Source organism: Panthera uncia, chromosome C2, assembly GCF_023721935.1.
Source record: "Panthera uncia isolate 11264 chromosome C2, Puncia_PCG_1.0, whole genome shotgun sequence".
NCBI classification, from domain to species: domain Eukaryota; kingdom Metazoa; phylum Chordata; class Mammalia; order Carnivora; family Felidae; genus Panthera; species Panthera uncia.
The window spans coordinates 59,077,315-59,093,967 of NC_064810.1; the positions used below are offsets into that span (position 1 = coordinate 59,077,315).

At 38.5% G+C, this 16,653-nt stretch overlaps 1 protein-coding gene across 2 annotated transcripts in view; it reads left to right on the plus strand.

The window, feature by feature from the left end:
* GRAMD1C (GRAM domain containing 1C) overlaps positions 1-16,653 on the plus strand; it is a 102,193-nt gene that overhangs the window by 30,797 nt on the left and 54,743 nt on the right. For both annotated transcript variants that reach the window (XM_049629411.1, XM_049629412.1), the window contains exon 6: positions 11,212-11,292. In XM_049629411.1, the coding sequence (XP_049485368.1) occupies positions 11,212-11,292 (81 nt within the window). The remainder of the gene's footprint in view (positions 1-11,211; positions 11,293-16,653) is intronic.

A 16,653-nucleotide genomic window follows, 5' to 3' on the forward strand; every position in this document is an offset into this window, starting at 1 on the left:
ATCAAGAAATTACCATTGATCATTACCATTGTTCAATCCTCAGACCTTCTTCAGTTCCCCCAGATATTCTAATAACATCCTTTATAGCAATTAGATGCAGTTTAGAAATACATAATTACTTTTAGTTGTCATGCTCTTTAATTTCCTTATTCTGAAATAGTCCCTTAGTCTTTTTTGACTTTTGTGCCCTTGATACTTTTAAAGATTACAGGTGTTATTTTTTAAGTTATCCCTCAATTGTGTTTGTTTAATATTTCCTTGTAACTAAATGTAGGTTATGCAATGTTGACAGACATGACATGAAAGTGATACTCTGTTCTTTACACTGCATCCTATCAGATGGCCCATGACTTCAGCTTCTACCATTATTGGCGATATTCACTTGGATCACTTGATTAAGATGGTTAATCTGCCAGACTTTACTGTAGTCTGTTTTCCTTTGTAATAATATTTTGTAGCAAGCTACTCTGAAACTATATAAATATACAATTCTTCATCAAACTTTAAATTTATTCATTCATTTACTTATATCAGCCTGTCCTCATAGTTTCTTGGTTTATTCAGTGAGTTCTAATCCATTACTAGCATTATTTATTTTGATGCTCAAATTGTCCCAGATTTGGACAGTTGCAGGCCCTTAAGGTGGCTGTGGTGACCTTCTGACTATTCTTAGTATTGTTTGAGCATTTCCTTGCTTTTTGACATAAGGTGTTCCAGGCTTTCTCTGCCTCAGCCCTGGAATCAGTCACTTCTCCAAAAAGTTCTCATTCTTATTTTTTTTTAATGTTTATTTATTTTTGGGAGAGAGAGAGAGAGAGAGTGAGAGTGTGCACATGCACATGAGTGGGGGAGGGACAGAGAGAGAGAGAGAGAGAGAGAGAGAGAGAGAGGGAGAGAGAGAGAGAGAGAGAATCCCAAGCAGGCTCCATGCTGTCAGTTCAGAGCCCAGTGTGGGGCCCAAACCCACAAACCACGAGATCATGACTCAAGCTGAAATCAAGAGTAGGACACTTAACTGACTGAGCCCCCCAGGCCCCAGTTGTGATTTCTTCTAAGGGAAGACTGATATTTAGAAGCCAGTGTATTCATTGCTATTGGGGTGTCATATTCCTGAGCCCCTTAAATAGTAAGAATAAGGGTATATATAATGTATATATAATTACATACCCATACACATAATATACACACATATATAGCCATTTGTACATAAGTGTCTTTCTACTTATCTGTCATAAACCAAGAATTCACTCTGAAATCTCTAATTCCTGTCCAACACTACACAGTTCAGTTTTGTTTCCTCCCTTTGATATTTGTAACTCTCTTCACTGACTGTGAGAATCCAGGCTCCCATTATCCTCAGTATATTTACTTACTTGATCAGTTGGCCTCTATGTAATCAAACTTCATTTCTTTGCCGCTCCTTCCCCACATGGATGCCCTTTTACCTGACTTGGTTTCTGACACTTTCCAGTCCAGTTGCTGCCCATCCCATCACGACACGGGTGCTCTCACCATGTGAAAGCACTCCTCACCCTGCTTGGTCTGACATCCTATGCCAAGCACCTTCCCTGCACTCACTTTACCCTGTGCCAGGTCAACCCTCTAAAGGGATGCCCTCCATTCCCTGCTTGTGCTCTGATATTCTGTGCCAGTCTGTCACTGTGTGTGGTTGCCACCCTCACCTCTTCAGGCTCTGACTCCCCAGCACAAAACCACCCTCATGGACTCTATCACGCTGTGTCACCCTCACCTGCTCAGCTCTGACATGCTTTTGTAGGCTGCTCCTGTTCATGGTCACACTCTTTGCCATGCTTGGGCTCTGCCACCCACACCAGTCTACCTCTTTACATGGTCACCCTTGATGGGCTCTGACTTGGGCCCCTCACCATGTTCTTGTTCTGAAACCATGCTCCAGATCACCCTCATATATGGAGGCCCTTCTTACCTGCTTGGTCTCTGATACTCCATGTAAGGCAACCCTTCTATGTGGACAACTTCCTCATTCTTTTCGGGTTTTGACATTGTTTTGGGCTACCGCAGCTCTTTTCTCCCTCCGCTCCCCTCCAGTGTGGATGCCTCCTTTTCTCTGTTCCACCAATAGCTTTAGGACTGAGCTGTTGAGGAAGAGAAGAAGAGCTAAAATAAGCATAGTCTTAATTTTATAATTAATACATGAATACATTGCATTCCCTAACAAAATCATCATCAAACAGTTTTTAAACTAGCATCTTGGTCCATGCCATAACCCCCAATTCCATTTATTTATGTTTTTTTAGAGGCAGACACTGTTACCAGTTTGGTATGTATCTTTTAGACTTTCTTCCTTTGTGTATGTATGTATAAACATATAGTTGTATGTATGTATATACATACACACATATAGTTTTGCTTTTTTTAAAATTTTTTAAATTTATTTTTTAAATTTACATCCAAGTTAGTTAGTATATAGTGCAACGATTTCCCACAACCCCTCCAGTAACCCTCTGTTTGTTCTCCATATTTAAGAGTCTCTTACGTTGTTGTCCCCTTCCCTGTTTGTATATTTTTTTGCTTCCCTTCCCTTATGTTCATCTGTTTTGGTTCTTAAAGTCCTCATATGAGTGAAGTCATATAATATTTGTCTTTCTCTGACTGATTAATTTCACATAGCATAATACCCTATATATTTATTCACTTAGCATAATACCCATAATAGTTCCATCCACGTAGTTGTGAATGGCAAGATTTCATTATTTTTGATTGCCGAATAATACTCCATTGTGTGTGTGTGTGTGTGTGTGTGTGTGTGTGTGTGTGTGTGTGTATATGTATATATACATACCACATCTTCTTTATCCATTCATCCATCAATGGATATTTGGGCTCTTTCCATACTTTGGCTATTGTCGATAGCGCTGCTATAAACGTTGGGGTGCATGTGCCCCTTCTAAACAGCATACCTGTATCCCTTGGATAAATACCTAGTAGTGCAATTGCTGGGTCATAGGGTAGTTCTATTTTTAATTTTTTGAGGAACCTCCATGCTGTTTTCCAGAGTGACTGCACCAGTTTGCATTCCCACCAGCAGTGCAAAAGAGATCCTCTTTCTCCACATGCTTGCCAGCATCTGTTGTTGCCTGAGTTGTTAATGTTAGCCATTCTGACAGGTGTCAGGTGGTATCTACTTGTGGTTTTGATTTGTATTTCCCTGATGATGAGTGATGTTAAGCATTTTTTCATGTGTCGGTTGGCCATTTGGATGTCTTCTTTGGAGAAGTGTGTATTCATGTCTTTTGCCCATTTCTTCACTAGATTATTTGTTTTTTGGGTGTTGGGTTTGATAAGTTCTTTATAGATTTTGGATACTAACCCTTTATCTGATAGGTCATTTGCAAATATCTTCTCCCTTTCCATCAGTTGCCTTTTAGTTTTGCTGATTGTTTCCTTTGCTGTGCAGAAACTTTTTATTTTGATGAGGTCCCAGTAGTTCATTTTTGCTTTTGTTTCCCTTGCCTCTGGAGACGTGTTGAGTAAGAAGTTGCTGTGGCCAAGGTCAAAGAGGTTTTTGCCTGCTTTCTTCTGGAGAGTTTTGAAGTCTTCCTGTCTTACATTTAGGTCTTTCATCCATTTTGAGTTTATTTTTGTGTATGGTGTAAGAAAGTGGTCCAGGTTCATTTTTCTGCCTGTCACTGTCCAGTTTTCCCAGCACCGCTTGCTGAAGAGACTGTCCTTATTCCATTGGATATTCTTTCCTGCTTTGTCAAAAATTAGTTGGCCATATGTTTGTGGGTCCATTTCTGGGTTCTCTCTATTCTGTTCCATTGATCTGAGTGTCTGTTTTTGTGCCAGTACCATACTGTCTTGATGATTACAAATTTGTAATACAGCTTGAAGTTTGGGATTGTGATGCTTCCTGCTTTGGTTTTCTTTTTCAAGATTGCTTTGGCTATTCGGGGTCTTTTCTGGTTCCATACAAATTTTAGGATCGTTTGTTCTAGCTCTGTGAAGAATGCTGGTGTTATTTTGATAGGGATTGCATTGGATAATATAGATTGCTTTGGATAGTATTGACATTTTAACAATAAATGTTTTTTCTATCCAGGAGCATGGAATGTTTTTCCATTTTTTTTGTGTCTTCTTCAATTTCTTTCATAAGCTTTCTATAGTTTTCAGTGTATCGATTTTTCACCTCTTTGGTTTGATTTACTCCCAGGTATTTTATGTTTTTTGGTGCAATTATAAATGGGATTGATTCCTTGATTTCTCTTTCTGTTGCCTCATTATTGGTGTATAAGAATGCAACCACTTTCTGTGCATTGATTTTATATCCTGCAACTTTGCTGAATTCATGGATCAGTTCTAGCAGTTTTTTGGTGGAATCTTTAGGGTTTTCCATATAGAGTATCATGTTATCTGTGAAGAGTGAAAGTTTGACCTCCTCTTGGCTGATTTGGATGCCTTTTATTTTTTTGTGTTGTCTGATTGCTGAGGCTAAGACTTACAATACTATGTTGAATAACAGTGGTGAGAGTGGACATCCCTATCTTATTCCTGATCTTAGGGGGAAAGCTCTCAGTTTTTCCCCATTGAGGATGATATTAGTGTTGGGTCTTACATATATGGCATTTATGATCTCAAGGTATGATCCTCTATCCCTACTTTCATAAGGGTTTTTTTTAGAAAGGATGTTGTATTTTGTCAAATGCTTTCTCTGCATCTATTGAGAGGATTATATGGTTCTTGTCCTTCCTTTTATTGATATGATGAATCACATTGTTTGTTTTGTGGATATTGAACCAGCCCTGCATCCCAGATGTAAATCCCACTTGGTCATGGTGAATAATTTTCTTAATGTATTGTTGGATCCAGTTGGCTAATATTTTGTTGAGGATTTTTGCATCTGTTCATCAGGGAAATTGGTCTGTAGTTCTTTTTAGTGGGGCTCTGTCTGGTTTTGGAATCAAGGTAATTCTGGCTTCATAGAAAGAGTTTGGAGGTTTTCCTTCCATTTCTATTTTTTTGAACAGCTTCAAGAGAATAGGCATTAACTCTTCCTTAAATGTTTGGTAGAATTCCCCTGGAAAGCCATCTGGCTCTGGACTCTTGTTTTTTGGCAGAGTTTGATTACTAATTCGATTTCTTTACTGGTTATGGGTCTGTTCAAATTTTCTATTTCTTCCTGTTTCAGTTTTGGTAGTTTATATGTTTCTAGGAATTTGTCCATTTCTTCCAGATTGCCCATTTTATTGGCATGTAATTGCTCATAATATTCTCTTGTTTTATTTCTGCTGTGTTGGTTGTGATCTCTACTCTTTCATTCTTGATTTTATTTATTTGGGTCCTTTCCGTTTTCTGTTTGATCAAACTGGCTGGGGGTTTATCAAGTTTGTTAACTCTTTCAAAGAACCAGCTTTTGGTTTCATTGATCTGTTCTACTGTTTTGTTTTGTTTGTTTTTTCGTTTGTCTGCTTCTTTTGGTTTTAATAGCATTGATTTCTGCTCTAATCTTTATTATTTTCTGTCTTCTGCTGGTTTTGGGTTTTATTTGCTGTTCTTTTTCTAGCTCTTTAAGGTGTAAGGTTAGATTGTGTATCTGAGACCTATCTTTCTTCTTTAGGAAGACCTGAATTGCTGTATACTTCCCTCTTATGATCACCTTTGGTTTTGGGCCGTGGTGTTATCATTTTCATCGGCTTCCATGTACTTTTTAATTTCGTCTTTAACTTCTTGGCTAGCCCTTTCATTCTTTAGTAGGATGTTCTGTAGTCTCCAAGTATTTCTTATCTTTCCACATTTTTTCTTGTGGTTTATTTCAAATTTCATAGCATTGTGGTCTGAAAATATGCATGGTATGATCTCGATCTTTTTGTATTTGTTGAGGGCTGATTTGTGTCCCAGTGTGTGATCTATTCTGGAGAATGTTCCATGTGGACTGGAGAAGGATGTGTATTCTGCTGCTTTAGATGAAATTTTCTGAATATATCTGTTAAGTCCATCTGGTCCAGTGTGTCATTCAAAGCCATTGTTTCCTTGTTGATTTTCTGTTTAGATGATCTGTCCATTGTTGTAAGTGGGGTGTTGAAGTCCCCTACTATTATGGTATTATTATCAGTGAGTTTCTTTATGTTTGTGATTAATTGACGTATATATTTGGGTGCTTAACATTTGGAGCATAAATGTTTACAATTGTTAAGTCTTCTTGGTGGATAGACCCCTTAATTATGATATAATGCCCTTCTTCATCTCATGTTACAGTCTTTATTTTAAAGTGTAGATTGTCTGATATAAGTATGGCTACTCTGGCTTTCTTTTGGCGACATTAGCACGATAGATGGTTCTCCATCTCCTTACTTTCAATCTGAAGGTGTCTTTAGGTCTAAAGTGGGTCTCTTGTAAACAGCACATAGATAGATCTTGTTTTCTTATCCATTCCATTACCCTATGTCTTTTGATTGGAGCATTTAGTCCATTGATGTTTAGAGTGAGTATTGAAAAATATGAATTTATTGCCATTATGTTTCTTGTAGAGTTGGGAGTTTCTGGTGGTGTTCTCTGGTCCTTTCTAGTCTTCGTTGCTTTTGGTATTTTTTTTTTCTGTCTTTTCTCTCCTCAGAGAGTCCCCCTTGAAACTTCTTGCAGGGCTGGTTTAGTGGTCATGAACTCCTTTAATTTTTGTTTGTCTGGGAAACTTTTAATCTCTCCTTCTATTTTGAATGACAACCTTGCTGGATAAAGAATTCTTGACTGCATATTTTTCCAATTCAGCACATTGAAGATATCCTGCCACTCCTTTCTGGCCTGCCAAGTTTCTGTGGATAGGTCTGCTGCAAACCTGATCTGTCTTCCCTTGTAGATTAAGGACTTTTTTTCCCTTGCTGCTCTCATGATTCTTTCCTCGCCTGAGTATTTTGTGAATTTGAGTATGATATGCCTTGTTGATGGTTGGTTTTGTTGAATTTTATGGGAGTCCTCTGTGCTTCCAGGATTTTGATGTCTGTGTCTTTCCCCAGGTTAGAAAAGTTTTCTGCTATGATTTGCTCACCTAACCCTCTACTCCTTTTTCTCTCTCTTCATCTTCTGGGACCCCCTGTGATTCTGATGTTGTTCCTTTTTAGTGAGTCACTGATTTATCTAATTCTTAAATTGTGCTCTTTTACCTTAGTCTCCCTCTTTTTTTCTGCTTCATTATTCTCCATACATTTGTCCTCTATATCGCTGATTCACTGGTCTGCCTCATCCATCATTGCTGCCATGGCATCCATTTGAGATTGCAGCTCAATTATAACATTTTTATTTTATTCTGACTAGCTTTTACTTCTCTTATCTCCACAGAAAGGGATTATAATCTATTTTCGACCCCAGCTAGTATTCTTAGTATCGTGATTCTGAATTCTGCTTCAGACATCTTGCTTGTATCTCTGTTGATTAAGTCCTTGGCTGTTGTTTCTTCCTGCTCTTTTGGGGGAAATGCCTTTGTTTCGTCATTTTGAAGGAAGAAAATGAATTAATAAGGTGAAAAAAAATAAAATGGAAACATTAAAAGCAACATAAACACACAAATCAAATAAATGATGCTAGATACTGGTATGTTTTGTCTGGTAATTGAAAGGAGCTTGATAGATTAGAGAAAAAGGGGAAAAAAGATAAAAAGTAAAGAAAATAAAAAAAGAAAAACAAAAAAAAGGAAAACTTTTGAAAATTTGAGAAAATGAATACAGTGAAATAGAATAAAATGAAATGATGGAAGTAAAATAGAATTTGAAAAATTTACAAAAAAGTAAAAAATATAGTATAAAAAATAATATTTTAATAAAAATTGAAAATAAAAATTTTTTCTCTTTCTGTATTCAAGAAAAAGAAAAGAAATGAAAAAGAAAGAAAAAAAAGACAATTGAATAGATGGAGCAGCAAACAGACTGAAATACAATTAAAATTACGTGTTTTCTCCTAGAAGTCAAAGTATGAAGTACTTTATAGTCCATAAACTAAGCAGGCGGAGAGATTTGTGGTGATCCTAAAGAGCGAGGTTGGCCCAGTTGGTCTGGGCTTAGTGTAATGGCTCCATTCTCCACTAGATGGCACCACTTAGCTTACTGGGGGTGGATTGTTGTGGCGCTTGTAGGTGTGTATGCGCATGCGCAGGAGGGGTGAAAATGGTGTCACCCAGCTACCAGTCTCTAGTATCGGAACTATGTGCTCTCCCCGACCAGTAATTGTGCACCTGTCTTTTGTCCCCGGCTTCTGTCCACTTCCTGCTTTTACACTGTCTGTGTCCAAGCCATCAGGTTGCCAGGAGGCACCTCCCTCCTGAGTTTTATCTCAGATGTGGCTCTGTTCCCCGACCCCTCACTTCTGAGGGACTGCAGCTTTAATCCTCTCAGATCCTCTGGGAGAGGGTCTCACCGAGCAATGGCCAGGTGTCATCCACATCCAGAAATGTTCGCAGGTCCATGCTGCTGCTGATGCCCATCGACTGCTGCTGGGTGCCAATCCGCCCCAGAAAAAGTTCACGCAATCGTGTAGCAGCAGCATTCTAGGGATTGTGGAAAATCACAACACATGTCTGGCACCAGGCTTCACCCTTAACGACCTTGTTCTGGCACCAGTGAATGTGGTCGTTCCCTGGGGTCTGCTGGGACTGGGTGGTCGCACAGCCTCTACCAAATGTCCTTCGAGTAGTGGGACCACTTCTCCCTGTGTGACCTGAGGATCTCCTGCAGTCCACTCTGCTCCTGGGGATTCGCCTTTCCCACCAGAGCACCACCAGGTATTGAGCTGTGGAGTTTCAGACTCTGTGCTCCCCCTGTTTGTAGAGTCTTAATGCAATTTAAACCCTCCTCTTTCGCCCTTTATAGTTCAATCCCTGAGGCTGTTTCCACGTTTCCACTTTCTTTCCAGCTGCTTTTGGCGGGGGGTGCTTTTCCCATACTCTCCTCCCATCTCTGTCCTCTCTCTGCAAGCAAAAACAGATCCCTGCCCTCCGCAGCTTCTCTCTTCCCCAGTTTACCTCTCCATGCTGTGTACCTGCTGAGTTCTGTGGTTCAGGTTGTGCAGATTGTTGTGTTAATCCTCATATCAGTTTTCTAGGTTTGCAGGATAGTTTAATGTTGATCTTGCTGTATATCATGGAAGCGAGATGCAGAAAAAATTTCCATGCTGTTCTGCCATCTTGGCTCCTCCTCTGCTTTGTTTTTAAAAGCAAATTCTATCTTATACATGTTGTTTTTCAGTTTTCCTTTCTTAAAAAGAGCTTAACAGTTTTTGGAGTTACAGGTTAGCACATACAGATAGAGCTATTTCTGTTTATACATGTGCTGTGTAGTATTTCATAGAATGAATTTACCATGGTTTCCTTGTTCTAATGTTAGTTCATTTCCAATATTTTGTTATTACCCACCAGTGCTGCAGTGAACAGCCTGACCATGCCTTCTAGAGCTCATGTATGACTTTTCCTCACATATTTGGTGAAATTTCAGGGTCAAGCATTTTAATTTTAATAGCAACTGGCATTTGCTGAATATATTTGTTCTAAGACACTGTGTTAAGTTCTTTACATATATTTTCTCATTTAATTTTTACAAAAGTTTGCTACTATAGTTATTCCCATTTTGCAGATGAGGAAACTAAGGAAAAGAAAAGTGACCCAAGGAACTAAGACCTGTAGAACTAAGTGGTAGATTGTATGCATGAGTGGATAAAGTAGATTATAAGTTATTTAGTTTAAGACGTGGGAATTAGTAAGCATAAGACAGTGGTGAAAGAGAAATGAGGAGGTTTTTCTTATCTATATACCTGAACAAAAAGGTTGCAAGATTATTACAATACAAAAAATACAAAAAAAAAATGATTTGGGTCTAAGAAAATGAGATAGAGGATAGTAAGTAGTCATCGTTAAGTTACATATTATGTATGTAATCATATTTGGAAAATCTAGATATATGCTTGTTATGAAAAATTTTCCTTTATGGAGTATATATATAGCAACATTTCAATTTACTAACTAGAAAATAGCACTTTAAAATCTTTCTATGAAAAGTATAAACACCCAAAACATTATTTGTTTGACATGTTATTTAACAAATCAAACAACAACTGAGCTTTCTCATCCCTAAAAATAACCACTCAGTCATGAAAAGTCACTAACTATGGGGTCGGAAGAGATGATACACTGAGAGACTGTCGTTAGTGCTGTCACTTGTCAGATTTTCTCATAAAAGCCTATTTCAAAACGTGACTTTGCAAAATCAATTAAATGCAGAGGAAGAGATAGAGCTAAAACCAAACATAGAATTAAAGATTGAAACATGCTATTTTTTTCTATAGCATTCAAACCAAAGTTAAGTTTTAACATGGGAGTGTTATATATATATAATTAGTAGAAGTTAACTATTTCTGGATTTTTCAGAAGACTATGAAAGATGATATTATTTGAAATTAAGATCTTTAAAATAGGGCACCTGGGTGGCTCAGTTGATTAGGTATCTGCCTCTTGATCTCAGATCTGGTCATGATCTCACTGGTTGTGGGTTTGAGCCCCACATCAGCCTCCATGGTGGTGGTGCGGAGCCTGCTTGGGATTCTCTCTCTCTCTCTCTCTCTCTCTCCCCCCCCGCCCCGTCCCTCCCCTGCTTGCACGATGTGTCGTCTCTCTCAAAATAAATAAATAAATGTAAAAAAAAATTTTAAGAAGATTATTTTAATAGTTAAATTACATGTACATCAATATCTACCTATTTCAAGCTCCTTTCCTGAGTAAATATTGATAAAATTGTACTTCCTGTAAGATACAATTTTTAAAGATACCTCGTTCATGTACCAGTTACCTGTTTTTCTTCTGTTTTAGCAAAGAGTGAAACAAAAGTAATATATAGGGGCACGTGGGTGGCTCAGTCGATTAAGCATCCAACTCGGCTCAGGTCATTATCTCATGGATCATGCGTTCAAGCCCTACATTGGGCTCTGTGCTGACAGCTCAGAGCCTGGAGCCTGCTTTGAATTCTGTGTCTCCCCCTCTCTCTGTCCCTTCCCCGCTCCCTCTCTCTCTCTCTCTCTCTCTCTCTCTCTCTCTCTCTCTCTCAAAAATAATCATTAAAAAAATTTTTTTAAATATAAAGTAGGTAATGGTGTCATATTAGTTTGCTTTCACCATAGCAAGTGCCAACAGATCCTCATGACACTCCTTCCCACTTTTTTTTAATGACACTAAAATCATTGTTCTGTTTTTCTTTGCAGTTTTTCTTTACATCTTTTGGTGCCAGAGACAGAAGTTACCTCAGTATCTTTAGGTTGTGGCAGAATGTACTATTAGACAAGGTAAGTGTTCATACCAGAGGCAGGTACTTATTATAATGGCAACATCCCAATGTGTACCTCAACAGTGTTTGTGAGTTGAAAGTTCCTTTTTATGTTTTTGGAGTTAATTTTGACTAGACTATTGAAATTCCAAGAAGAAACTCGAAGCAAAATAGAATCCATAGTTATGTTAAGATGTTGATTGTATAGTAGTCTCCCCTTTATCTATAGGGGATATGGTCCAAGACCCACAGTGGATGCCTGAAACTGCAGACAGTACTGAAACTAATATATATGTTATGTTTTTTCCTATATGTGCATACCTATGATAAAATTTAATTTGTAAATTAGGCATGGTAAGAGATTAATAAAAATAGCTACATAGAATAATTGTAACAATATACTATAATAGAAGTTATGTGAATGTGGTATCTTTCTTTCTCTTAAAATACCTTATTATGCTATACTCATCTTTCTTCTTGATGATATGAGATTATCAAATGACTGCATGATGAAATGAAGTGAGGCGAATGACATAGCATTGTGATGTATTGTTGTGCTACTTATTCTGATGGTATGTCAGAAGGAGGACAGTCTACTTCCTGTGATTGACTTTGGGTAACTAAAACTGGGGAAACTGAACTTGTAGATAAGGGGGGAGGGACTACTGCAAATCCTCAGGGTAACCACCAAGAAAATAGCTTTAAAAATATAGTAAAAGAAATATCAAGGGAATGAAAATGGTACACTAGATCTATTTCACACATAAGAAGGCAGTAATGGAAGAATAGAGGGACTAACAAGATATAAGACACATAGAAAAAAATAGCAAAATGGCTATTAAACATAGCCATTAAATCATTAAACATAAAAGATTAAGCACTTTAATCAGAAGGCAGAGGTAGGCAGAAAGAATGAAAAAAAAACTTGATCCAACTATATGCTATCTATATGAAATATGTTAGATTTAAAGATACAAACAGATGGACAATAAAAGGATGAAAACAAAATATACCATACAAATAGTAACCAAAAGAAAGTTGAAGTGACTGCGGTAGTATCAAACAAAATAGACTGTAAAACAAAAATTAATAGAGACAAGGAATAATATTTTATAATACTAAAAGAGTCAATGCATAACAATTTATAAACTTATATACACCTAATAACAGAGCCCTAAAATACATGAAACAAACCTGGCAGAATTGAAGGGGGAAACAGACAATTCAACAATAATAGTTGGAGATTTCAACACCCCACTTTCAATTATGTGTAGAACAACCAAGGAGATCAACAAGGAAACAGAAGACTTGAACAAAACTATAAACTAACTAGAACTAAAAGACATCTAAGGGACAGTCCACTCAAAACAGAATACACATCCTTCTCAAGTATACATGGAACATTCACCAGGACAGACAATATGCTAGACCATAAAAGAAACCTTAGTAATTCAAGAGTATTGAAATAATACAGTGGACCACAATGGAATGAAATTAGAACTCAATAACAGATGTTTGGGAAATTCATAAAAAGTGGGTATTAAATAGAAAATTCCTAAATAACCAGAGTCCAAGAAGAATTCACAAGATAAATTAGAACATAGTTTGAGTTAAATGAAAACAAAAAGACAACATACTAGAACTCATGAGGTACAGTTAAAGCAGTGCTAAAAGGGGGATATTATAACTATAAATATCTATATTATAAAAGAAGAATGATTTCAAATGAATAACCTAACTTTTCACCTTAAGAAATTAGAGTAAAGAAAACACACTAAACTTAAAGGAAATAGAAGTAAGGAAGTACTAAACATTAGAACAGAAGTGAATGAAAAAGAGATTTCAAAAAGATGATCAACAGAACCAAAGATTTTTCTTTGAAAAGATCAATAAAGTTGACAATTTTTAGCTAGACTGAACAAGAAAAAAATATTAAAATTATTAAATTCAGAAGTGAAACTGGAAACATTACTACTGACCCTACAAAATGAAGAGGATTCAGGAAGATGGCGGCGTAGGAGGACGCTGGGCTCACCTCGTCCTGCTGATCACTTAGATTCCATCCATACCTGCCTAAATAACCCAGAAAACCACCAGAAGACTAGCAGAATGGACTCTCTGGAGCCAAGCATAGACAAGAGGCCCACGGAAGAGGGTAGGAAGGGCGGAGAGGCGGTGCGCGCTACACGGACTGGCGGGAGGGAGCCAGCGCGGTGGAGGGGCAGCCCACCTGGCAAGGCAGAGCCTGAGTCTGGCTTGCAAAAGTGGAGGGGCCGGACTACATGAGTTCTGATGGCCAGCGGGACTTAACATCTGGAATGTTATAAGTCAACAGCTCTGCTCAGAGAGTGGGAGGGTGAGAGGACAACAGGAGGGAGAGGTGTAGAGCCCTGGAAGACAGAGCTCTGCTGACCAGGAACAAAGGCGCTGGCCAGCGCCATCTCCCTCTCCCATCCCCCAGCCGAAACCCCAAAGGGAACCAGTTCACCGAACTTGCTTGTGCACTGCGCAAACACCCAACGCTGTGCTTCTGTGGATTCATAACTCTGACAGGTTGGCCTCCCTCCCGGTGCTGCAGGGCCGGTGCTACAGGGGACCACCCACAGCAAAGCTAGCTGAGCCTGCCCCTCCCACCCCTGTGCACCTTGTGGATCCACCCCGGTTAATACGCCAGATCCCATCAAAGCAGCACCACAAGGCTGGAAGTGTGTAAGTAGCCCAGACAGGGGCCACACCACTGCACAGTGAGTCCTGCCCCTGGGAGAGAGGAAGATAAGGTACACACCAGTCTGACTGTAGCCCCAGTGGTGGGCTGGGGACAGACATCGGGTCTGACTGTGGCCCCGTCCACCAACACAAGTTACTCCAGACAGCACAGGGGAAGTGCCCTGCAGTTCCACGCCACCCCAGGGACTATCCAAAATGACGAAACGAAAGAATTCTCCTCAAAAGAAACTCCAGGAAGTAGCGACAGCTATCGAATTGATCAGAAACGATTTAAGCAATATAACGGAACAAGAATTATAATAATAGTCATAAAATTAATCGCTGGGCTTGAAAAAATTATAGAGAACAGCAGAGAATCTATTGCTACAGAGATCAAGGGACTAAGAAATAGGAGGAGCTAAAAAATGCTATAAATGAGGTGCATAATAAAATGGAGGTGACCACAGCTCGGATTGAAGGGGCAGAGGAGAGAATAGGTGAATTAGAAGATAAAATTATGGAAAAAGAGGAAGCTGAGAAAACAAGATAAAAAAATCCAGGAGTATGAGGGCAGAATTAGAGAATTCAGTGATGCAATCAAACATAACAATATCCATATAATAGGAATTCCAGAAGAGGAAGAGAGAGAGAAAGGGGCTGAAGGTGTACTTGAACAAATCATAGCTGAGAACTTCCCTGATCTGGGGAAGGAAAAAGGCATTGAAATCCAGAGGCACAGAGAACTCCCTTAGACATAACTTGTATCAATCTTCTGCATGACATGTCATAGTGAAACTGGCAAAATACAAGGATAAAGAGAAAATTCTGAAAGCAGCTAGGGATAAACATGCTCTAACGTATAAAGGGAGACCGATAAGACTAGTGACAGACCTATCTACTGAAACTTGGCAGGCCAGAAAGGAATGGCAGGAAATCTTCAATGTGATGAACAGAAAAAATATGCAGCCGAGAATCCTTTCTCCAGCAAGTCTGTCATTCAGAATAGAAGGAGAGATAAAGGACAAAAACTGAAGGAATTCGTCACCACTAAACCAGCCCTACAAAGAGATCCTAAGGGGGATTCTGTGAGTGAACTGTTGCAAGGACCACAAAGTACCAGAGACTTCACTACAAGCATGAAACCTACAGACATCACAATGACTCTAAACCCATATCTTTCTATAATAACACTGAATGTAAATGGACTAAATGCTCCAACCAAAAGACATAGGGTATCAGAATGTATAAAAAACCAAGACCCATCTATTTGCTGTCTACAAGAGACTCATTTTAGACCTGAGGACACCTTCAGATTGAAAGTGAGGGAATGGAGAACTATCTATCATGCTACTGGAAGTCAAAAGAAAGCTGGAGTAGCCATACTTGTATCAGACAAACTAGACTTTAAAGGCTGTAACAAGAGATGAAGAAGGGCATTATATAACCATTACAGGGTCTATCCATCAGTAAGAGCTAACAATTATAAATGTCTATGCACTGAATACGGGAGCCCCAAATATATAAAAGAATTAATCACAAACATAAGCAACCTTATTGATAAGAATGTGGTAATTGCAGGGGACTTTAATACTCCACTTACAATAATGGATAGATCATCTAGACACAGGATCAATAAAGAAACAAGGGCCCTGAATGATACATTGGATCAGATGGCTTGACAGATATATTTAGAACTCTGAATCCCAAAGCAACAGAGTATATTTTCTTCTCGAGTGCACATGGAACATTCTCCAAGATAGATCACATACTGGGTCACAAAACAGCCCTTCATAAGTATACAAGAATTGAGATCATACCATGCATACTTTCAGACCACAATGCTATGAAGCTTGAAATCAACCACAAGACTTTTTGGAGTCTGGAAAACCTCCAAAAGCATGGAGGTTAAACAACTACTAAAGAATGAGTGGGTCAACCAGGCAATTAGAGAAGAAATTAAAAAATATATGGAAACAAACGAAAATGAAAATAAAACAATCCAAACACTTTGGGATGCAGCGAAGGCAGTCCTGAGAGGAAAATACATTGCAATCCAGGCCTATGTCAAGAAACAAGAAAAATCCCAAATACAAAATCTAACAGCACACCTAAAGGAAATAGAAGCAGAACAGCAAAGACACCCCAAACCCAGAAGAAGAAGGGAAATAATAAAGATCAGAGCGGAAATAAACAATATAGAATCTAAAAAAACTGTAGAGCAGATCAATGAAACCAAGAGTTGGTTTTTTTGAAAAAATAAACAAAATTGATAAACCTCTAGCCAGGCTTCTCAAAAAGAAAAGGGAGATGACACAAATAGATAAAATCATGAATGAAAATAGAATTATTACAACCAATCCCTCAGAAATACAAGCAATTATCAGGGAATACTATGAAAAATTATATGCCAACAAACTGGACACCCGGGAAGAAATGGACAAATTCCTAAGCACCCACACACTTCCAAAACTCAAACAGAAAGAAATAGAAAACTTGAACAGACCCATAACCAGCGAAGAAATTGGATCATTTATCAAAAATCTCCCAACAAATAAGAGTCCAGGACCAGATGGCTTCCCTGGGGAATTCTACCAGACATTTAAAGCAGAGATAATACCTCTCCTTCTCAAGCTGTTCCAAAAAAATAGAAAGGGAAGGAAAACTTTCAGACTCA